The sequence below is a fragment of the Pteronotus mesoamericanus genome, unplaced genomic scaffold, assembly GCF_021234165.1.
Source record: "Pteronotus mesoamericanus isolate MK-2021 breed Mesoamerican mustached bat unplaced genomic scaffold, CSHL_Meso_final contig_101, whole genome shotgun sequence".
NCBI lineage: Eukaryota > Metazoa > Chordata > Mammalia > Chiroptera > Mormoopidae > Pteronotus > Pteronotus mesoamericanus.
The window spans coordinates 553113-577545 of NW_026555001.1; the positions used below are offsets into that span (position 1 = coordinate 553113).

At 38.2% G+C, this 24433-nt stretch overlaps 1 protein-coding gene across 1 annotated transcript in view; it reads left to right on the forward strand.

Annotated features, from left to right (window-relative positions):
* The window catches only part of STPG4 (sperm-tail PG-rich repeat containing 4), a 38232-nt gene that overhangs the window by 2489 nt on the left and 11310 nt on the right, over positions 1–24433 (forward strand). The window contains exons 2-5 of the mRNA XM_054566920.1: positions 27–86; positions 1203–1460; positions 13186–13250; positions 13467–13521. Coding sequence (XP_054422895.1) covers positions 27–86; positions 1203–1460; positions 13186–13250; positions 13467–13521 — 438 coding nt within the window. The remainder of the gene's footprint in view (positions 1–26; positions 87–1202; positions 1461–13185; positions 13251–13466; positions 13522–24433) is intronic.

The window sequence follows — 24433 nt, forward strand, 5'->3', positions numbered from 1 at the left end:
TAAGCATATTTTATGTTTGTTAATAGAAACCAACCCAGAAGACAGCATCTTTTGAAAGAGAAAGATGGTGGAGAGCAGTATTAACGGTATGTATATTTTCACTCTTTTCTTTTCATATTATTCCTATTAATATTTTAATCAGCCTTGCCTTTCAAGTCACTAACACGTAATTCGTAAGAAAACAGTGGGCCTTACTTCATACTTGTAATTTCAGTTTTAGCAAGTGAATGAGAAACTTTTTTCATTTAAAAGCTTGGAAAAGTAAAACAACTCTAGAAATCTGGTTGCTTTACAGAATATCTGGATAAAATCAACCCAGTTTATGACCTTCATAACATTACACAAAAAAGGAAAAAACATATTATGCAGAGGTTTTGGGTTTCAGTTTTTATCTTGCTTAGATGGCATAGAGCCTGTGATAATTTTTTTGTTAATTAATATGGTCAACATATGAAAGCAAGATGGTAATATATAAAAGTAAAATAACCAGAAGATCCACTTCTCAAAAGACATTGTTTCTATATTGCAGAAGTATTTCCTATCCACACCCTGCAATAACAGAGGGGCCCCATGGGCCAAAGTTTTCTTGGAATTGAACTCTTTTTAACAGGGCGGCTGAGCTGAGTACTCAGTGGAAAGAGGGCCACAAAAGCAGCAGTGACTCAACTTTCAGGTTTGGCCATTTAGCCACATTGTGGCAGGGATTTGAAAGTACCAAACCCCTTATTGGACTAAGTAGACAATATGCTCTGCCAATTCCTCCTCTGCCTCCTGTTACTATCCTGTAGCTTCCCACTCAAGGGCTATACAAAAAACATGTAGCTTCTACTAAGCAGAGGCAGGATAACTTTTATTTAGTCAAGAAACATCCTGAGTGGTCTGACTAGAGGCCTGGGATTTAGAGTCAAATTGCATTTCAAGTTTAGGTGTCCATGAAGCTGCTATTTCAAAGAAAGTTAAAATTTCAACTATGGCCATAATCCATTTGCTATAACAACTCAGCAGTTGTCTCAGAAAGGAAATAATTATTATTCTCTTGAAATACGGTTCTGTCCAGAGCACTTACTCTATTTAGGTAGGATTTTATTAAACTTTCAAACAAAGAGAAATGCCACGTAGGAGTGACCCTTTCAAGAATGCAGCTTTTGCAGATGTTTGCCAGTTTACACATTGATCTGAAAAATGATGTCAATTTTTCACAGACTACTCCTGTCCCTGGCACTTACCACTTGAAAACTTTTATTGAAGAATCCCTATTAAATCCTGTGGCAGCAACCTATAATTTTAAAAATGAAGGAAGAAGAAAACCACCTCTTGTGCAAAGAAACAATCCAGTACTAAATGACCTTCCTCTGTACGTGCCTCCTGACTTCTTGGAGTTGTTGAAGAAGCAAGTGGTCACTTATTCATTTAAAGACAAACCACGGTCAGGCCCCAGCACACTGGTTTACAAAGATCAGGTAAAGCGCTACTAACAACTGGGTTTTTGGTGCAAAGGCTACCAAGAGCCCTGAGGAAAATATTCTATATAACTTAGAGCATGTCTTCCCCAGGAGGAATTGACAACCTTTAGGATGCCTTGTTTGCTACAGAAGTCAAACAAGGGCTGCCTAATTTGCAAATACAGGGTCTGGCACAAGTAGCGCCCCTTTTTAATGCTAAATTTATTACAAAATCATAAGCATGTAATTCTGTAATATAACAATATAACACTCAGGCACACCATATGACATTTTAGGTGAAGTGTTCAAGTTAAAACTATAAATCATTACACCCATGTTATTACCCTCCCAACCACACTCAAGCAGGTGTCACTTCTGCCGGACCCTGTATGTTCAGCAAGATTTTTCCCTGGGAGGCCTCCTAAACCTAAGGAGAGGACATGGGGGAAAATATTCCCTCTGCAGGGAACTTTGGTATTCCCCCAACTGGGGGAGCCTCTGGGATCTTATCTGTGTGATTGTGCCACGCTTCTGGTCTCTTTAAACAGTTTACAGAGCATACCCTCTTCTTTTAAAACTCTGTCTTTCAGTGAATAAGTAGCCATATTAGAGCATGAATATAACCATATACCATAGGAAAGCTTTTTCCAAAATTTCTTGTGGAAATGAGCCCCGCGGTACCAGGAAAGTAAGATTCTACTCTCAGCTCCACCAGTTCATTCATAACATCAATAATATAGAGCACTGCTATGCTTACAGACCTGTGCTAGGCTCTGTGGAGGGAAGATGTTCCTGATTCGGAAATATTAAGTAACAATTCAAGAGCAAATATAGCAAATGCTGAGATAAATAGCGTAGCAGGAAACGGCAGGAGAAGAGCGCAGTGTAGGCTGGATTGAAAAGTTGGAGGGTTCCCTGGATGAAGTAGGATGAACCTGCTATGTATAGTCTCTTAGCAGTTCTTCCCAAGCATTCTGAAATAAACAGAACAGATGTTATCCCCATTTTACATGCAAGCAAACTGAGGTGAATGGAGATTATGTAACTTGTTCAGGGGTACATAGCTAATAACTAGGGGAGGCAGTACTTTTAACTGAGAGCTTTTGACCCTAAATTTGGTGCTCTTTCCAAACTCCCCTGTGGCTCTGGCCATGAATGAGGGGCAGGGTTTGGATGGGTGGAATCCAAGAGCTGTGTCTTAAGAGAGGGGCCTAGCACTGTCAAGTGTCTGTTTAAGGGACAGAGTTGTGACTTGGACTTTGTTACTTAGGATTTTGGCCTTTAATATCTCCCATTTATAATGACGCTAGTAATAATATCAGTCTTCACAATCTTATCAGAATATTGTTGAGATAATATGAGAAGAAATGCATTGCAATTGGAAGTTGAATTAAATACAAGTGGTTGTGGTTATCAGGATGGACAAGAATTTTTCCGTGGAATGAGTGCACGTTGTATCCAACATGTAAACCCATCTTACTGCTTTTCAAATTACAGCTCTGAAACAGGACAGAATGATAAAAGTTCAATGGGTAAATCTCATCGTATTCATTTCAGGGGATGAAGAGACGCACTAAGTTAGGCTTACACTATCATGGCGGGGTATCAGGTCACCGAGCTTCATGTGAAATCGTTCTGGCCACATCCAATGCAAAATTATTCGTCCTCATTCTCCTGCATCGTTTAGTGCCCTTCTGCTTCATTTCATCTTGTTTTAGGGGTTTCTGAGGGTAGGCCAAGGCTCATTGTCCAAAGGAGAAAACAGAAGGTTGGTATTAGGCAAAATTTAAAGCTTTAAAAGACCAAAAGAATTTGGCTTACCCCGAGGGATGAATAAAACATGCTGAAAACATATTTTTTGTTTCTTTTCTTTCTCCTCTCTCTCTCCACCTCCCACAAAGGACTGAGCTCCAGAAATTGGGAGAATGAAATGTTTTCCTAATTTTCTGTTTCAAAGAAAAATGTTCACAGAGGAAAGATATCCAGATGTAACATTGTTTATTCACCAGTAAAACTCATGACTTGTGTTTTTTTTTTTAATAGCAGAATTCAGTAAAATAATAATCTGAATTTGAGGAAGATAGAGTATACATTATTATTATTTACTAAGATAGAGTGAGCCCTGGTCTAGTGGCTCAGTTGGTTGGAGTGTTGTCCTATACACCAAAAATCTGTGGGTTCAATTCCTGGTCAGGGCATATACCTAGGTTGCGGGTTCAATCCCTGGTTGGGGCGAGTATGAGAGACAACTGATTGATATTTCTCTCTCACATCAATGTTTCTCTTTCTCTCCCATCTCCTTCTTCTCTCTCTAAAATCAATAACTATATCCTTGAGCGAGGATTAGGGAGAAGAAAAAAAAAAGAATGACATTCTTTCAAGCTTCATAATTTTAATACATAATTTTTTACTTTATACCTCATTAGGGCTCTTTATTATTTGTACGAAAGTTTTCACTATTTTAACACCTTTATTCTGAAGCATGTAACTCAGCTGGAGAATCTGTATGAGAATTTTATCATGTATGTGTACCGGAATGTATGCGTGTGTGTATGGAGGTAGGGAGGTAAAGGGGGCCAAATGTATGGTGACAGAAGATGCTGTGACTTTGGGTGGTGGGCACGCACAATGCAGTATACAGATCATGTATCATAGAAATGTACACATGAAACCTGGATATTCTTATTAACCAATGTCATCCTGAAAAATTTAATTTTAAAAAAACAGTATTTGAGATGGCCCCAGAATTTTTACAATAATTTTTTTCTTATCAGAGAAATAATACACTTTTATTGTAGGATATATGTATATGTACCAAAGTGGCCCAGCTCTTTCCATATAAACAAGGTCTGTCCAGAAAGTATCCAGCCATGCACTATGAAAAAGACATTTATGGAAGAAGATACAAAATATAAGAAGCATTGTACATAAGACAATGACACCTCGGTCCTCTTCAAAGTAGACCCCTTGGGACCTCACACAGATCTCCCAGTGTCTCTTCCACTGTTCAAAACATTGCAGGATCCTTTGTTGGAATTGCCATTAGCTGTCTAGTATTTTCCTGAATCTCATCGATGGTCTGAAATCTCTTCCCTTTCAAGGGTGATTTTAGTTTTGGGAAAAGCCAGAAGTCCCAGGCAGCCAACTCTGGGCTGTAGGGGGGCTGAGTCACCTGGGTGATTTGATGTTTTACCAAAAAACTCTGCAGGGGATGTGATGCATGAGTGGGCATGTTGTCGTGATGAAGCTGCCAATTGCCAGTTGCCCACAGCTGTAGCTGTTTTCCTTGCATTACATTTCCCAACCACCGAAGAACATTGGGGCAGTACTCCATATTAATTGTTGGGTCTGGAGGGGTGTACTCATGATAGACAATACCTTCCCAAATAAAAAACACCACTAACCTGGTCTTGATCTTGCTGTGATTTTGCTGTGTCTTTGGACGTGGACAAGGTGACTTCCATTGGGACAACTGGGCCTTTGTTTCCAGATCATAGTCATAGACCCACGATTCAGCTCCAGTTATGACCTTCTTAAGGAAATCTGATTCATTGGCAGCAGTTTGAATCAAGTCATTAGCAACTGCAGCATGATGTTCCTTCTGCTCTGGTAGCAGAAACTGGGGAACAAATTTTGCCACAACACATTTCATGCCAAGATCTTGCATCAAAATCTTGGAGACAGTGGTTTTTGGAATCCCCAGATCAGCTGCTAGTTCTTGCACTGTCAGCCGCCGATCTTCATTTGGCTGCAGCCTGTACACATTCAACATTTTCAGGTGTTCGGCTTGTTGCAGGCTTTCCAGAATGTAGATCACTTTCAACAGATTCTCGACCATCTTTGAAGCATTTGTGCCACATTTACTTGTGCTGCACTCGTTGCATCGTCCCAGAAAGCCTTCTGAATCATCCGAATAGTTTCCGCAGAGGAATGTTCAAGCTCAATGCAAAACTTAATGCAAATTCGTTGCTCTACTCGCTTAGTCATTTTGAATGCGATGGCCACACAGTACACATGCTCACCCGATGGTGTGTACCATCCCCACTGACTAGTACAGCGAAGTTGTCATTGTTCACTCATACATATTCCAGTCCGCTCCCCTTGGCTGCCAGGTTACATCGATGTTGCACAAATTGTTCCCCTTCTATTAACAATGCCTGGACTTTTTCTGGACAGAGCTTGTATATAGTTTTGTGACCTGATTTCCCCCCAATATTGCAGTCATCCACCAACCCCAGGGTTAGTCCCCCTTTTTTCTGGATGATTTTAGCTTACTCTGCTGTCATTCTTTCCACTACCCCTGCCGTGATTTCAGTTCAGATGTAGATGATCTTTCAACAATCTCGCTTCTCTGTTTCTTGAATTCTCCTCTACTTCAGCCATTCTCTTCTTAGATTCTTTCCAAGACAATCATTTCAACACTGCATAGTCTGAACTGCATGCACCCCACTCGGATCATTCCTCTAATGTTCAGCCTCAGTCACTCTAGTTTCCCAGCCCTCCACAAATTTTCCTGTTCTCCCAATCTATAATCCATTGATCCTGCTACCTTTTCACGGCCTCTCAACTTCCTGGTGTTTTTCTTCCTTGCGAAGAAGCTTACACCCCATAGTTAGTCATCAGAGTTATTCCCTGCATACGTCCTCAATTCTCTTACCCCTGACGGTACATCTTACTTGTTTGGCAAAGCCACAAACCTGATTAAATCTGACTGGGAACTTTGTGCTCTCATCCATGTAGCCGAATGGCCTCATTTTATAGTCTTCACCTCACATGGGCTTCCCTAGTCTGTTTATTCTCCCACTCTCTACATGGCTTTATCTCACTTCTCTCCTCATTCCAAATCCCTGACACCTCCTCCTCGATCCTCGTTATTTTTTCCTCCTCAGCCTTTTTGCCTGTTCTGCCCCTTCTCCCAGCCGCTCGTGAGAGTGCCCCAGGCACCCAGACCCCTTCCCCAACTGCACTCACTCCCTTGGCAAGCTCGTTCAGTCGGCTTTAAGACCATTTTTTTTGTGATTTCCAAATTATACCTCCTGCCCAGACTTCTCTCTTGAATTCCAGACTTGTATATCCAACCTCTCTGTTGACTTCTCCACTTATATGTCTAATTCAGGATTTCTCAACCTTGGCACTACTGACATTTTGGACGGAACTCTTTGTTGTGGGGGACTGTTCGGTGCTTTGTAGCATGTTGAGCAGCATTCCTGGATAATTAGATGCCATTAGCTATCCCCTCCCTCAGTATACAACCAAAACTGTCTCTAAACATTGCCAAATGTCCCCTGGAGGGTAGCCCGCCCTCCCTCCTGATTGTGAACCGCTGGGTTTAAGTCTTTGTGATAGCGGGTGTAATCTCTGAGGGGTTGTTCTCAGGGTCAGCAGTTCCATTGTGAACTGGCTTCATTCCAGACCTCATTTTTCACTACTCCCTCTCACTCTTTCCTCCCCACTGGCCTCCTGAAAGCTTCCTGGATCACCACCCCCACTCCACCTGAAGGTCTTCTCACTGGATCTTGCCAGTTCATTGATCTTTGTTAGTGGTGTTTACAGCTGTGATGATGATGATATCTCTGAAGACATGTTAATTTGAAAGTGTTCCATGGTAAAATAACAACTGAAGGGATTTTCAACAGGATGGTTTTTCATTGAGAGAGGTAAACACAGAGAAAGCTGGTGTCCAACACCAGGCTGGCAAGCAATTCTGCAGGGAGCTCAAGACTTAACTGTTGGGGTAATGAAGAGCAAAACATAGAGAAGATGGAGCATTTCATTGTACCAACACCAACTCCATTTAAATGAAAAAGGGCCCTAAAAATTGGCTTATTTAGCAGATATTTTTGAGGCTGAATTCTTAAAGAGCAAGTGCAAAGCAAAGCACTAATGTCACATGCAAATATGTTAAGAGAGTGGCAAATGAAAGTGGATTTTGAAAGATGGATACAGAGAACTTATCTCAGGGATTGGGACCCACTTGTAATTCTTAGTTCATTTGGAAATGATGAAAATTACAGGGTTACTGGTAAAATCAAGAACAATATCCCCAGGCAGGCTTCATTTTGAGAACGTTTTGTTGTCTATTTCTCATTTCATAAAAAAGCCTGAGCAGTGGTTCATTGATACTTCCATACAATGCAAAAGACTTTACTTTCCAGAAAGAAGATACACTTGAAATTTCTATCAATAGCACCTAAAATACTGCACCTACCAGCCCTTTGGCTGCATTCACCTTAGGAATCATTCTGACAGGGCTTCTAACTCTGAAAATGTTTCCTTCTGTCCCACCTACTTATGGATCTGGGTTCTCAAAATGTTATGTGAAGAGCCTGATAAGTAGGGTTGCATTTTTACTTAGTCCAGTTTTCTGACATTAATGGTGTTGGTACTGTAACGGGGCACAGCCAGGGCCCCCACAAAAGGGATTTGTAACAGGGTCCAGAACTTGGGGTGTCCAAGAAAAATATAAGATATTCTCCTTCCACACCAAGGCAGGCCGCCATGGGGGATGGGAGACCTAGAGCGGGGCCACCGAGAGAGTTACTTTATGTATCAATAACAGGCCAGCTTCCTACCTGATTGTGGAGTAGGGCCATGGAGGGTCATTTTGCATGTCAATAACAGAATAGCTTCAGACCTCACTTGCAAAGACGGTTATTTTTCATCTCAACAAGGCTAACCAGGAAGGTTTGAAAAAGTTAAAGGCAGGATGTACCTGGAAAGAAGAGAGACAGGGCCTGCTGGAGAGACAAAGGGACACAGACTTTAGGGAACAGTGTGAAGACCATGCTAGAAGGAAAGGGGAGAAAGGACTCTTGCTAGTGGGCAGTGAGAAGGTGCCACATGGTTTTGGATTAAGAACGGGAGAGTATGGCAACACAGCGGATGGTGCTGGGAACCGCGAGAGGCATGTCCAGCTGAGCTCCTGACTTCTGTTCTTTTTCTTCTGAAGGACGGTACCCTGACCGGCCTGACTGGCCTGACTGGGCAAAGAGGGGGAAAGGCAGGACTGCATGTATTGGTGGTAGTTTTAAAGGGATTTTGAGATTTTAACAGTGACATTTAACCTTTATTCAAAACCTATATAACTTGTGAATAAATAGTTCCTTTCCTTTTCACCAAACTCTGCCATTGAAAGCCATAATTTCAAGGGCAGCCGGCAAAGGACCTAGAACTGAGGGACTCCGGGAAAGAGAGGGGTGTTGTTTTGGTAATAGTATCTACGCACCCCCTCTCCCATGGGTCCATTATTCGGTAACAGTACAACAAAACACTTAAGTATCTGCACTAATATCATCCTGCCATATTGTATGACTCCAAGCTATTGCAAGATTTCTGAGTGCCTAATCAACATGGATTGAAACATTAACTAGAATCAGGTATTTCTGTGGGCACATTGTCAAGATCCTCTGAGCCTCATTACAAATGAAGAACTGAGACACCTATGTAGGAATTAGGAAAATGTATGTATGTGTGTGTATATATATATATATATAATCTCCAAGAACAATGGAGCCCCCCAGATAGTTTGCAACAAGTTCTGCAATGTGCAGAGAAATAGTCTCTTGCATAAGGCAGTTGACTAGTCACGACTTTATGGAAAAAAACTCAACCCTCTCTCAGTTATATTAAATAGCAAAGAATGGCCAGTGCCAAGTAAAGTAGGACAAATACAGAAGCTATGGGGAACCAACGTTTCTCTGTAGACTGATGCTGCCTAAGAGTTTTTCCATAAGTACTTTTTAAATAAAAACTCCATGTGATTGCTGAGTACAGATGGATAAACAGCTGCTATCAGGTGTTTTTTTCACTTCTCATTTCTTTTTCTTCCTGTGTATGTGTGCATATGTACACGAGAGTGAGCGAGTGTGCGAAAAGCAAGCATATAAAGCATAATGCACTATTTAAAGTAAATAGAAAGCAAACACCCATGTAACCATCATCAAAATCAAGGAATAGGATGTTGCAGCCCCCAAAAGCCCCCTGCTTAAAATACATTGTTGTGTTTCCACAGCAGGATAAAAAACAGTCCCAGTGTTTTCTGGGTGTTTTATTACGTCAAGTGAACAATTAACAAAGCACAGGTGCATTAGGACAATGTGGGAATTTAATAATAAAATTTGCATTTACTGTTGTTATCAGTGTATCTACATAAATCTGCCTCTGTAATCAAAATTGTGTGTTATTATGTGAATGAAAAAGCAGGAGGGTGAAATATAATAGCTGAACTTGCATGTGGCATAAAATGCCAGGATATGGATGCCTCATTTTTTTTTAAATTTTATTTTAATTTATTTTTTCAAATACATTTGTCTCTGCCAACCCCCCATCACTTTCCCTTGGATGCCTCATTTTCAACAAAGGCAGTATTGTATTTTTAAATCAGATTTTTAATATAATAGAGGGTGAGTAGTAGATTGTTCACTTTGGGAAGGATTCTTCCTGGGACTTAGTAATAAAATTCCTTCCTACCAGTTCCTTTAGTAGAAGAATTTCTGGGGCTTCTGTCAGTCTTCCCAGGGTTCTCATTCAGCTTCCTCCCTCCCTTTACATGTCCCAATCTCTGTGCCTACCAGACCCTTACACTCCCTCATTTCATGTACCTCTGAGCCAATATCCATAAACCCAGGGACAATGGAGCCAACCAAGTAGTTTGCAACAAGTTTGACAATGGACAGTTTCTTCCGCGATGTTTCTCCTTAGAATCCCTCCTTTGCCCCCCTCAAGGAAGTTCTGTCTTCCCTTAAAACACCACTCAAATCTCATTGTCTTTACCATCTTTAGATCACCGAGTTGTATTTATTTAACTATTTTCCTCCAGCTTTATGGAGGTATAATCAATAAGTAAAATTGTATATATTGAAGGTATACAAGCTGATAATTTGATAAATATACACAGCGTGAAATGATTACCACAATCAAGTTAATTAACATATCCATCACCTCACATAGTTATCATGGTGTGTGTGGATGTGAACACATACGATCTGTTCTCTGAGCAAATTTCAAGTATACAAATACAGTATTATTAGCTATTGTCCCCGTGCTGTACATTGTATCCCCAGAACTTATTCATCTTATAACTGAAATTTTGTACCCTTTGACCAATACCCCCCACCCCGACCCTGGCCCCTGGCAGGCACCAACCTGCCCCCCGCCCCCCCGCAACCACGATTCTACTCTGTTTCGCAAGTGCAAGCTCTTTAGACTGCACATGTAAGTGATACGGAACAGTGTTTGTCTTTGTCTGGCTTATTTCACTTGGCATTATGCCCTCCAGGTTCATCCATGTTGTTGCAAAAAGGATTTCCTTCTTTTTTATGGCTGAATAGTCTATATATGTACTTCAGTTGTTTATATATTGTATTTTTATTATCCGTTCATCCATCAGTGAACAGTTAGGTTGTTTCCATAGCTTGGCTACTGTGAGTGATGCTGCAGCGAACGTGGGAGTGCACATCTCTCTTCCAGATACTGATTTTGTTCCCTATTTTTAATATTTTGAGGAACCTGTTCTTCATATTGGCTGTAGCATTTTACATTTCCACCAACAGTGCACAAGCATTCCTTTTTTTCCACATCCTTAACAATACTTGTTATCTCTTGTCTTTTTAATAATAGCCATCCTAACGGTTGTGAGGTGGCATCACATTGTGGGTTTGATTTGCATTTCCTTGATGATTAGTGGTGTTCAACACCTTTTCTTCTTCTTCTTCTTGTTTTTTTTTTAGCATTTAAGCTTAAACTTTATTTTTAGATTATTATTATTTTACAACGATAATGATTTCTCTTTTTTAATTTATTTTTTATTGTTCCAATGCATTTGTCTCCATTTTCCCGCCATCAGTTTCCCCTGTCCCACCAACAGCCCCCACAGCACCTTTTTATGTACCTGTTGGCCATTATGTCTTCTACGGAAAAATACCTCGTCCGGTCTTTTGTTCAACTTAATTGGATTATTGTTTGGCTCATGAATTGTATGAGTTCCTTATATATTTTAGATATTAACCCCTTATCAGATATATGGTTTGTAAATACTTTTCTCCCATTCCTTAGATTGCCTTTTTATTTTGTTGATTGTTTCCTTGGCTATGTAGAAGATTTTTAGTTTGACGTCTTCCTGCTTGTTTATATTTACTTTTGTTACCTTATTTTGCTTTTTTTGGGGGGTATCATATCCAAAAAAAATTGCTAAGACCCATGTTAAGGAGCCTTTCCTAGGTTTTCTTCCAGGGTTTTTATAGTTTCAAGTCTTATGTTTAAGTATTCTGTCCATTTTGAGTTAATTTTTATGAGTGGTATAAGATAAGGGTCTCATTTTATTCTTTTGCATGTGGATATCCTGTTCTCCCACTACCATTTATTGAAGGGACTATCCTTTCCCCGTTATATATTCTTGGAAACTTTGCCAAAATAAGTTGATCATATACATGGGTTTATTTTTGGGCTCTCCATTCTGTTCCAGTGGTCTATGTGTCTGTTTTTATGCTGGTATCATACTGTTTTCATGACTATAGTTTTATAATGTAGTTTGAAACCAGGAAATGTAATGCCTTCAGCTTTGTTGTTGTTCTCAAGAGTGCCTTACTTCAGGGTCTTTTGTAGGTCCATATAAATTTTAGTATTGTTTTTCTGTATCTGAAAAATGCTGTTGGAGTTTTGATAGGGATTTCACTGAGTCTGTTTGCTGTTTTTGATAGTATGAATATTTTAACAATATTAATTGTTCTCATCTATGAACATGTGATATCTTTGTGTTTATTTGTATTTTCTTCAATTTTTTAATACAGTTTTCGGTGTACAGATCTTTCACTGCCTTAATTAAATTTATTCCTACGTGTTTTATTACACTGCAGATGAGATTGTTTTCTCAATTTTTTGTTCAGATACTTCATTGTTAATGTGTAGAAACTCAACTGATTTTTTTATGTTGTTTTTGTATCTTACACCTTTACTGAATTCGTTGATTAGTTCTAACAGTTCAGGTTTTGTTTTGTTTTTTGTGGAGTCTTTAGGTTTTGTTTTTTTTTTAAAAAAATATATATAAGATCATGTCATCTGCAAATAGAGACAATTTTACTTCTTGCTTCCTAATTTGGATGTCTTTTATTTATTTTTTCTTGCCTAATTACTCTGGCTAGGACTTTTGGTACTATGCTGAATAGGAATGGAGAGAGTGGGCACCCTACTCCTGTTCCTGATCTTAGAGGAAAAGCTTTTAGTTTATCACTATTTGTTTGTGATGTTAGCTACATGGGCCATCCAGTTAGGTTTAATCTCTCCCTATCTCCTAGATCTTCAATCTGTTTTTCAGCATTGATTATATTGTTTTATGTTAGAATTGTTTATGTATATACCTTCTCATTCCTGTTGGTCAGGGACAATAGCCCTCTTACCATTGTATTCTCCACCATATCTAGTGGGGTTCTTTTCTCATAGAGCAGGCTCACTTAATGATGGTTGAATTGATTTGTTGAATATAGTACATGTAAAATATGATCAATTGTATAGTGTTTTTCAACACATCATCTCAGGCATACAGTCATAAAATTCACCATGAAATGTCAATATCTGGAATGTTTTGAAGTTCCACCTTTGAAAATGTGTTTCCACTATTAAAATAGAGAATAAATTATATAATGTTGTATGGTAATAAAATAAAGGATTATGAATGATAGATAATAGGATAAAGTGAGTTTAAGACCTATAATAATCTGTTATTGGTGTCCTTGTCTATTCTGTGTAGTCAGATAAGCTTTCACCAGGACAATACAATCTGCTTCCTGCACCAGTTCCCAAATATGCTTCCAGGTAATTATACACTTATAAAGTTGCTTTTAATAATTTCATTTTTGCCTTTCTATATACATCCTTAAGAATCAATACTAATGGCTTTTAAACCTCATTAATGTCCATTATATCCAGATTAGCATTTTTTTAATATTTAATTGAAAGATAGGGAATAAATTAACAGACCCTCTCATTAAAAATAAATTTAGAAAATCATATCTTTTTTTTTTAACATAGGAGTTTTGTATTTCGTTCTACAGTTCAAAGGTTTCCAACAGCTTGCTTCACTCCTGTAAGTATATTATACTTAATTCATGGTCAATTTGATGTTTAAAATATGCAATGATTCTTTTTGCTATATCAAGATTAACATATTGCTCATTGAAGTAGATAAGCAATGAATGATTATGTAATTGATTTAAAATATAAAGTATATCTGAAGATATAACAAGGATATCAATGTAAATTAACCATTTGTGTTAGTTTACAGAAAAAAAAAGTAAAGATTTCTTTACTTTTTTCAATCTTGACTCATAATACCTCAGTGAGGTCATCCCCAGTCACCTGTTCAGAATTTCCTGTCCCCCCACCTTTATTTTTCTCCATAGAACTCATCACTCACTACACTCTGACACACTCACTACATCTAAATTTTTGCCTATCCTGTTTTTATCTTTCTCCACTATTAAAAAGTAAGTTTCATGAAGGTGGGGATAATTATCTGTTTTTGTCCTTTATAGCTAGCACCTAGAAAAATGGCTGATGCATCGTATTTGTTGAATTAACTAATTAATACAATCATCAGAGATATTCAATGGATCATTGTATTAACAACAAAAAGGAAAAGTTATCTGTAGGTTCTTTTCTTTCAAAAGTGTGAATATGCTCTCCTGTTTCTAAAAATTTCCAAATACATGTACATGTATTATGATAAAAATGAACTCTTTTAGATAAGTGACTGGTAGAATGCCAAAACATAAATAATTATATAAACATTTAGAAAGAATGAGAAAAATGTGAAATTACTTTGGGATGGTTTGATGGACCATAGTTATTAATTTGTAACTAGAAACTTGGGAGTAGAGGTAGGAGAGACATACCTCAAACATCTGAAAGAGGATTAAGATACTCAACTGAGCTCAGAAACAGACACTAGAATATATAAGATTTATATATTTGAGAAAGATAATATGACAAATCCATAGGGAAAGGAAAAGATAGTTTGTGTTAGACAATTGTTGAATAACTTGGAAAATTAAGTTAGATTTTTTTATACTACATATTAAAATAAATTCCATGTTGATTAAAGAATTAAATACTTTTCAAACCATAAAACCAGGAGAAAATATATTAGCATGTATCTAATATTAGGATAAGGCATATTTTTCTGATATAATATCAATGGATGAATTACAAAAGAAAAGAAGTATTAGATTTGATTACATAACACTAAAAATGTTTGTATATATTAGAAAACAAACTGTAAACAAGTTAATAGGAAAAGGTAAATTAGGAAAAGTATTTTCAACATACATAGCAGATAAAGGGTTAGTGGCCTTATCTAAAATTCTCTTAATCTATAGGAAAAACATCAATAGAAAGTAAAACAGATAAGCCATGAATGGATAATCAATAAAACAAGAAATTCAGATATCCAACAAAGGTGAAAAAGTTCTAATGTTGCTAACACGTAATTGTGAGAAACCATAAGGCTGATTTCAAAGTTTCTGTATGTGGGTGGTGGTGTGGACTAAATAATGGTTTCCGGAAATGTCCACATCTGAATCCCCAAAATCTATGAATGTTACTTACCTTATAGGGCAGGAACTTTGCAAATGTGATTATGTTAAGGATCTTGAGATGGAGAAATTATCCTGGATTATCTGGTGGGCCCTAAATGTAATCACAAATGTCCTTATGAAAGGTAGGCGGAGGGGGATTTGAGAAAGGAAGAGAAAGCAATGTGACCATGGAGGCCAGTGATGTGGCCACAAGCTAAGGAATGCAGCTGCCACCAGAAGCTGGAAGAGGCAGGAAATGGATTCTTCCCTGGTGTCTCCAGAGGGGACATGGCTCTGCCAACACCTTGATTTTGGCCCAGTGAATTGATTTTGGACCTCTGGCTTCCAGATCTTTGAGAGAATAAAATTCTGTTGTTTTAAGCCACCAAATGTGAGGTAATTTGTTACAGCAGCTGCAGGAAGCCAATAAGGTGGGGATTATTTCCTGTTGGATTGCACAGTAGATGAATGGGACGAGGACCATAAATGTTTACATCTGTAGGCCTTCTCTCTTGGACCCATCATGTGCTTCAGAATGACTCCTCAGCCTCCTGCCTGGGATATAAGCCAGTGGCCTGTGTTCTGTGAACTGAACGGGGGTGGCGGGGGGGTGGCAGGGGCGGGGGAGGAGAGGGTAGAGACTGGAAAACTCACTGCTTCTAAGGCAGAAGTTCAACTTAATTACTATCTTTAGTAAAGGCCCCTGTCCTCACAGTGCCTCAGGCTCCAGAGTCCAGAGCTCTGGAGCAGTCTCCCCAGAAACTAAGCCCTCTGTTTTCTACTGGGATGTGGGATGGATAAGCTACTTGGACGCTGAGGGCGAGGTGATTGGGGACTAGGGGAGAAGATGTTCAATGATGCCTAAAATTCCTGAGCTTTTCTTGGGTTCCATGGAACACATCAGCTTGCTTCTCCTCGGCAGAGCCTCTCCAGGCACTTCTTCAGCCTTCTCCACCCTGCCATGCCAGGTTTCATTCCTCTGAACTGCTTCATGTCTTCCAAAAACATGTTATCTCTGTTGGCCCTTCTCTTTTTTGGCTCTGTGTGTGTGTGTGGACAGGTGTGTATCTGTGGCGATGGAGGTAGTCATAAATGCATTGTAGAGTAGGCTTGGCAGCAAGCAGTCAAGACACTGGTTTTTCCCCCACTGGGTGATATTGTATTTCCTTTGAAATACATGCTTTAAATGAATGCCATGAGTTAGTAAGGGTTTGTTTACTCTTAGTAAAGACAGATTCAATTGAAAATAATTTGCTGTTAGTTTAGGCTAGGCATCTTGCAAGATAAGCAGCCTGATATGGGAAATAGCACAAGGCAGTTGATTCTGACAAATTTTGCCTTTGTTCTCATGGTTTTTATGGAGGAGAAGTTTTTGGAGATCTATATTCTACCATTTTCATTGATGTCACCTCATCCATTCCATTTTATAAATAAAAGTGATTCACTGATTTGGAACATCCTGTCCTTCAACAAAGTGAAAAGGACACTAAAATATTCCAAGACAAAGAAATAGCCCAAGGCTGTGATTCATGTCTGTCTTAAACATTCATTGCCAGAGCAGACTTATGGGTTTGGTTTAGATCCACCAATTTGTAAACGGTGGAGAGGAAACTTCTTTGATCCCAGCAGTGGGAGATGGTGGCGTGCAGCGTGAGTGCAATAAAGAAACGATGCTTGCTAGGACATTATCTCAAACCCTCTTGAGGCAAATGCATTAATCCTTAGTCCACTATAAGCCTTTATCTGAAGAACTCACTTGATTGATTGATCATTCAGTTTAATGATTCTAAAAATGAGAATCACAGTCACAAAACTGTTAAGCGCTCTTAGAACTGGAAGAAACTTGATAAATCTACTTCCTATTAGGGTCAGCTTTAATGATAATGCATTGAGTGTTTTCTGGGGCTAGGCACAGTGCTCAGTGAGACATATCCTGTTTCATTTGATCCTCACAGCAACTTGGTGGGGTACTATTTATTATCCCTATTTGACAGGTCAGGAAATGGAGTTAATTATCTGAGGTCATGCAGTTATTAAGAGGTATAGCTGGGACTTCAACCCTGTCTATGGCAACCTCAAAACCTGGGTTCTAAGCTGTGCTCCCTGGTAAGTGAGCATGATCAAGTGACTTGCTTAATGCCTTTGGACATATAGAGCTGATCTGGGGTCAAATCCACGAGGGAAACATTGTGTTATTTCTGGAGTCACACTTCCTTGCTGATGCCTGAGCCTTGTTCATGGGGCCAGACTGGCCTGCTTGCCCCTCTTTGCAATAGGATGAGCTCATATGAAGGAGGCTTCTCTCTCTTGGAAGATCTACTTGCCAGCCTGCTGGTTAGGCCCTGATATCTAAGATTCTTATGATGGATGGATGGATGTAGCTTAGGCTCCTGCTGAGAAACTTGTACACTGACTTCTCTTCACTTGCCATATTTTTTTCCCCTGGGACATCTTTAGGATGATAGAACTTCCAGTCTTTTCTCAGCAAAACTTTCAGTAAAAAGCTGGACTCAACTGAGACTAGCTGACTTCAACAGAAGTTCTTTCATCCCCTCTACAAATCTTTTTTTGATAGTTATATGCGTGAGGCCCACGGGTAGCATTGTTAAACATCCAAAGGCAAATAAGACATTTTACCAGTGCTCTCTCTGCCCTCCTGCAGGGCAGGGACACTCAAAAGTCAATAACCCAACAAGTATGCATTCCACACACACGAACTTAACACATTAAACAAGAATCTATGAGTCATGATGAATGTATCTGACTGGTGTGGGACCAAATGGCTTAGCATGCACCACTTGAAACAAAGCACCCAATATTAGACACTGGTGACTCAAGCTTAATATTATCTGTTGATAGAAGTACCCGTACCTTCTTCCTTCCAACAGCCACCTCCCAAACTTTCTGACACATTCACTTGTAAGCCTCCCAGCAAGTGCTGACTCCAGGTGGAGGGAGGAGATGAGGAAAGGCCTTGGGTGAGGAAAGGCACACCCTTACCTGTCCCTTCAGAGCCTGTATCCTAAGCAAAAGGTCAAGGAAACTAAAGTGCTAGCTTTTCTTTTTTGGATCCGAGGGCTTTTCCACAAGGTATCTGAGGGGCCCAGGAGGGAAGTCTGTATGCATATTGCAGCTCCCCACTCACTGCAGCAAAGCCTCAGACTCCACAGTAGGGATTTTGATGTGTGAACCTAAGAGCTGAGACAGGAGACATGTGTTACTCTTGATTTAATTGCTGAAAAATCTTCTGGGGGGAGTTCTTTTCAGGTTTGCATTCTTTTAAGTGCAAAAGCTCCTTGAAGGAGCAATAATATTGATCCAATTTATTACTAAGATATTAGTGACTAATTAGATTATTTCCTCCCCCCTCATGCTACCAGGAATATAGATGAGACCATAAGAATTAGGATACCTGGGATAAAGGAAAGGAACTGAAAAGGGAGAAATGTGAGAAGGGGTCCCAATTTTTAGAGTTTTGTATCATCAACTGTTCATTCTGTGCGCAAAATATGTATACTATATTTTTAGACATTAGCCTTAAGATAATTTCATAAAAACATTTACAAAATAAGGGAAAATAAAATTTACAAAGAGGTGTCATGTTGGGAATTCACAGACGTTTTCCTTGTAAAATAGATGGCTGTTGATACTTGTTAGAGGATCCCATTTTGACATAAATGTGAAGTAGAATAGAGATGGGGTTCCTACTTATGTGCAATAAACTGACATTGTATAATTTGAATATCCCTGCTTTATGTGATTACGGTCATAATAGCTATTTGAATTGAAAGTCTGTTTTCTATGCTAAGAGTAATGTGTGATTCCTTGCTCAACATAGCGGATTGGCCACATACGTCAATCCCTTTCACTCTCAAATCTCAATAAAATGGTAGTCAAAGGATAAGTGAATTCACATGGATAAAGAGAAACATTGGCAAACAAGAGATTTCAACAATTTTGGGGTGATAGAGAGTAGAGAAAGCCGTAAGCTAAACCAGGCAGGGAGGATGCAGAAACAATGGAAGCCTGTTTGTCCCTTAGAACGAAAGGGAGGCTTGAGACATTTTAGATTAAAAAAGGAAACTGTGTTGATTTTAATATATTTTTCACACTTTAAAAAATATTTTATTTACTTTTAGAGAGAGGGGAAGGGAGGGAGAAAGAGAGTGTGAGAAACAGTGATGTGAAAGAGAAACATCAACCTATTGGATCAGTTGCTCTGACCAGGAATCGAAGCAGTGACCTTCCGCTTTGCGGGCCAGCACCCAGCCAACTGAGCCATACCCGCCAGGTCTACTTTTGACATTATTTTACGATAGATAGTATGGTGATATTCTTCATTTCAGGTTTGACATTCTAATGAAATCACCGAAGAAAAATTTTAGAAAAAATATTTGAAGCTTCTTCAGTTTCCCCAAGGTCATCTCCTTTGGTATTTTAAGTCATTCTTTACCAAGGTGCCAATAGTGCCGCAGTCCTCATCCGTCTTTGCTTCTTTGTTGTTAACTAATTTAGTTGGATACTCATTGGTCAAAGACTTTTCCCATGATGTGGGCACTTCGCTATCACTTTTATCAACTTCATAAAATAGTGCATATTTTGGTAAAATTTGCATTTTTGCTTTGAAGTGGATCACATTTTATTTTCAACTTACTATTGAGTATCATTTAAAATGAGGGAGAGAAATTGACTCACAAAGACACTGAGCTCTGTGCAATGGTGAATACCAGTGTTAAGCAGAGAAAGATATTTGATAGGATATAATTTAATAAGTGGTCAGCTCATTGGAGAATTCATTTGTGTTATGACTTTTGTCTACATTCACAACTTTGTTATGTATGCAAGCACATGTACTAAATACTCAGATCAAAAGACTAATATTATCATAAGACAATACACAATCTTTTCTAAATTTGGGGATCATTTTTTATGGATAATAATAAATGAGATTTATGAGAATAGAGATTATGTTGCCAAAGCCTTTAAAAAAATATTACATTAATTTACATTTCCACCAGGAATCAAAACGGTGTCCATTTCATGAATCTGTATAAATCTTGTTTATTGTTATTTTTAAAAATATTTGTTTGATAGTAAAAGAATGATATCTCATTATTTTAATTTAACCTGGGACCTGAGGGTACACATTCTAATTATTTGTTACTAGTGTTCCTTTCTGCCTACTTTCTGGTCAGCCTTTACCCAGGTATTTATGGGATGGAGTTTTAACACTCTTTTTTGTTGATTTGCATAAACTCTAGAATGAAGAAATATTAACATTTGTATTTGCTGAAGTGTTTCAGGGGTTTTGCTTTTTTTGTGTGTGTTCTTATATGTACAGAATTTTAAAATGTAAAATGTTTCTGTCATCAAATTAGAGAGTTTGTCATCACTTTCTGAAGTGTAAGTTCCATGAAGAAAAAGACTGTCTTATTCATCAATGCCCAGGCCCTGGTACAATGCTCAAAAATGTGTTGAACAAAATCTGTGTATATTTTCCTTTTTTCTTTCTCCCATCACCTAAAAGATTCCCTCCCGAGAAATAGTGTTCACTTTAATTTTTTTCTGTTTATTTGGCATTTTGATTTTTTACAAAACTTGCAAGGTGTGTTTTGTGTATAGTTGCATGGTAAGGTTGTGGCGTCATTTGAGCCCTATTGACTTAGGACAGGTTGTCTCAGTGTTGGTACACATGAAACCTACCATCACCAGAAATCTAACCTGTGGATCTGGTGCAACAGAGTACGACCTACAGATATTCACCAAGTCACTCTAAACCCTTTCCAGAATGAGGCAGGTTATAAAAGATGGATACATATAGGTGCATAGCTCTTCCTCCTTGCTTTCCATCATCCATGAAAACCAGTTCATTAAAATGTGTTAATCATCTGTGCATAAAATCTCCAGGAGCAGCCTATTAAAAAAGGAGTAGATGACATGTGAAGGCATAGCAGATTATTACATGATTTTTTAGTTGTAAAAAGTACATTAACTTTTTTTTAATTTAACCTTTATTGTATTTTTTTCCATCACCATTTAGTCCCCTTATATCCCCCTCCCCCCAGCAGTCACCACACTGTTGTCCATGCCCATGAGCCCTTTTTCCTTTTTGTTTAGTCCCTCCACCCCCTCACCTCCAACCCACCCCCAGCTATCACCCTGCTCTCTATCTATGAGCCTGTCCCCATTTGCCTTGTTAGCTCATTTTGTTCATTAGATTTCACATATGAGTGAAATCATATGGAATTTGTCTTTCTCTGGCTGGCTTATTTCACTTGGCATAATGTTCTGCAGGTCTATTCATATTGTTGCAAAGGGTAAAATTTTTTCTTTTGTATGGCGAGCAGTATTCCGTTGTGTAAATGTCCCACAGTTGACTTATCCACTCATCTATTAATGGACACTTGGGCTGCTTCCATATCTTGGCGACTGTAAATAATGCTGCAGTGAACACAGGGGTGCTTATGTTCTTTTGAATTAGTGTTTTGGGTTTCTTCAGATATATTCCCAGAAGTGGGATCGCTGGGTCAAAAGTACATTAACTATGAATGTGAAAATCCTCTCAGATCTTAGATGCCTCTCAGGAGGCTTTTTCACTCGTTAAAAATGCAGCCTTCTGGTTTGTGTCAGAGATTCAGTGGGTGAATTATATTTTTTCCCCAAAGTGTAGGTGGCTCTCAGCAGAAGCAGTTGGTAAGGGATTTATGTGGTTGGGAAACAGTTTTTAATCTTCAAATTACCAATGTAAGGTTATATACTTATTGGCTGTTTCAGTTATTGTTGAAATCATAATAATTGATTATGGATCAGGATAATTGTTTTGCCCATAGGAAAGGCTGTGAGGAGGAGAGTGTTTATGTAAGTTTTTAGGGATAGATGCCAGAGAGATGTTCTACCACAAAGAAAAAGGGCCTTTTTACACCCACAGAAAAAAAAAATTGTATTGGAAATTTCTACCAGCGACCATTTACTCTGAGCACCTTGAAAATGACCAAACCCCACAAATTGCAAGACCCAAAGGTCCAGTTTCCTCATAGCAGGATTTTTTTTTTTTAAAGAGGAGAAAGCAAACTACAACAAATCCTAATCATTTGTATTCAAGCAAATTGAGCAAAATAAAACTTGTCATTGGTGACTTTTCTTCTTCTCATCCTTTAATTGATTTAACTGCTTTTATAAATGACCCAAATAAATCTCCTGACCTACCAGCAAACTGCATTAATTTTGTTCCCTCATGAGTATCTTTCAAAATGCACATATGAAGGATATCAGATGTTCTGCAGAACTTCTTTGGACATGTAGGGGCCACTGGTGGTGTTATTTAATATTCCTGTTAAGGTAAAGAAGAGTAAGGAAGATTTTATTTTTCTAAATCTTTTTTTCCCCACTATTTACTTGGACAGTGGAGACTCAGCATTTTTCTTATCTAATTGCTGGTGGGACTATGTACTAATACAACCCCTTGAAAAACATTTTTACAATGTGTGTTGAGCTATAAGAACTGTTTATATCTTTTAGCCCACTAATTCCATTTGGAGAAAATCCCCCTAAAGTAAATAATATGCAGAAATAAATCTATACAAAGATATCATCAAAGGGTTATTTATAATAGCAAGATAGCAACAACCACAATTTAATATTGAATAGAAGGGAAATAATTAAAAAAGAATATTGCATATTCCTTAAATAATTACAGTCATTGAAACAATTGTTAAAATTATAAAATAGCGACAGAATGTTTGTGATCTAATACATAGTGAAAAAATGTAAGATATAGATTGGTATGTATGTTATGATTAAAATAATATAAGAAAAATTATGAATATAAAAAACAGGAAATACACTGAAATGCTTTTAGTGGCTATGATGAAGTGCCATGATTAAGGATAGTTGTTTATTTTGTTTCTCTCTTTTTCATTTTTTAAAATAACTTTTCAAAATATAGTTTTTAAAAAGATTTTATTCATTTCTAGAGAGAGGGGAAGGGAGGGAGAATGAGAGCGAGAGAAACATCAATGTGTGGTTGCCTCTGGTGTACCCCCTACTGGGGACCTGGCCTGCAACCCAGGCATGTCCCCTAACTGGGAATCAAACCAGCGACCCTCCGGTTCGCAGGTCGGCGCTCAATCCACTGAGCCACACCAGCCAGGGCTCAACATACAATTTTTAAATGTCAGGAAGTAAATAATGTTTGAGGAAATGAGCCATCAAAATTGTCAACATAAAAATATTTCGTTACTTGACTGAAAATAGTGCCACTTACTATACTACTTAATTGGGAATCAGCCAGTCATGTGATCTGGGTCTTCCAGTAATTTGCTAAGCAGGTTCTTTACAGTTATTTCACACAGTTGTATATGAAGTGAAAAAGGAGATGTTCACATCTTTGCTGCGAGTAGGGATAAAATCTTACAATGTCGAAAGCAAATGGGTTTCTTTTATTAGATTTCTGAAATATTCCAAGGTGTTTCTGCATTTCTTAAAACCTGACAAGCCCATAAAGAGAAAGGAAGGGATTAAAAGAGAAGGAAAGAGATTAGATAAACAGCAGAGTCTACAGACACAAATGAGCATTATATGATTTGTCTGTTTTAGTCACATTTACTAGTAGAAGTCTGAAAAGGGGTGTCACATCTGTGGCATACTCTCTGCATTAAAATTAGCATTATGAAAGGATGCTGAATCATTCCAGCTGTTTTTTTGCATTTAAGGAATTAGTTTAATTAGAAACTAAGCTGATAAAGGGAAACAAAAGCAAAAATGAATGGGACTTCATCAAATAAAAACCTTCTGCACAGTGAAGGAAACCATCAAACAAACAAAAAGACAACCTACTGAATGGGAGAAGATATTCACAAATGATACATCCAATAAAAGGGTTGATATTCCAAATATATAAGGAACTCATACAAACATACAAAATATATAAGGAACTCTAACAAAAAAATAAACTATGTTCATGGTAGCAGTATTTATAATAGTCAAGATACGGAATCAACCTAAGTGTCTATCGATAGATGAACGGGTAAAGAAAATTTAGTATATACATACAATGAAATATTTTGCAGCAATTAAAAAAAATGAAATCTTGTCATTTGTGACAACATGGTTGAACCTAGAAGGTATTTTCCTAAGTGAAATAAGTCAAAGACAAATGCCGTATGATTTCACTTATATGTGGAATCTAAGCAAACAATTGAGTTAAACAGACAAAACAAAAACAGACTCATAAACAGAGATCAAAGGGATGGTTGCCAGAGGGGTGGGGGGCGGTGGGAGGATGGGTAAGAGAAATGAAGGGGAATATCGTCAATAATACTGTGTTAAGTTTTGCACAGCGATGGGTGATTACTAGAATTAGTGGGATGACCACATTGGAAGCAATAAAAATGTTGAATCACCATATTATATACCTGAAACTAA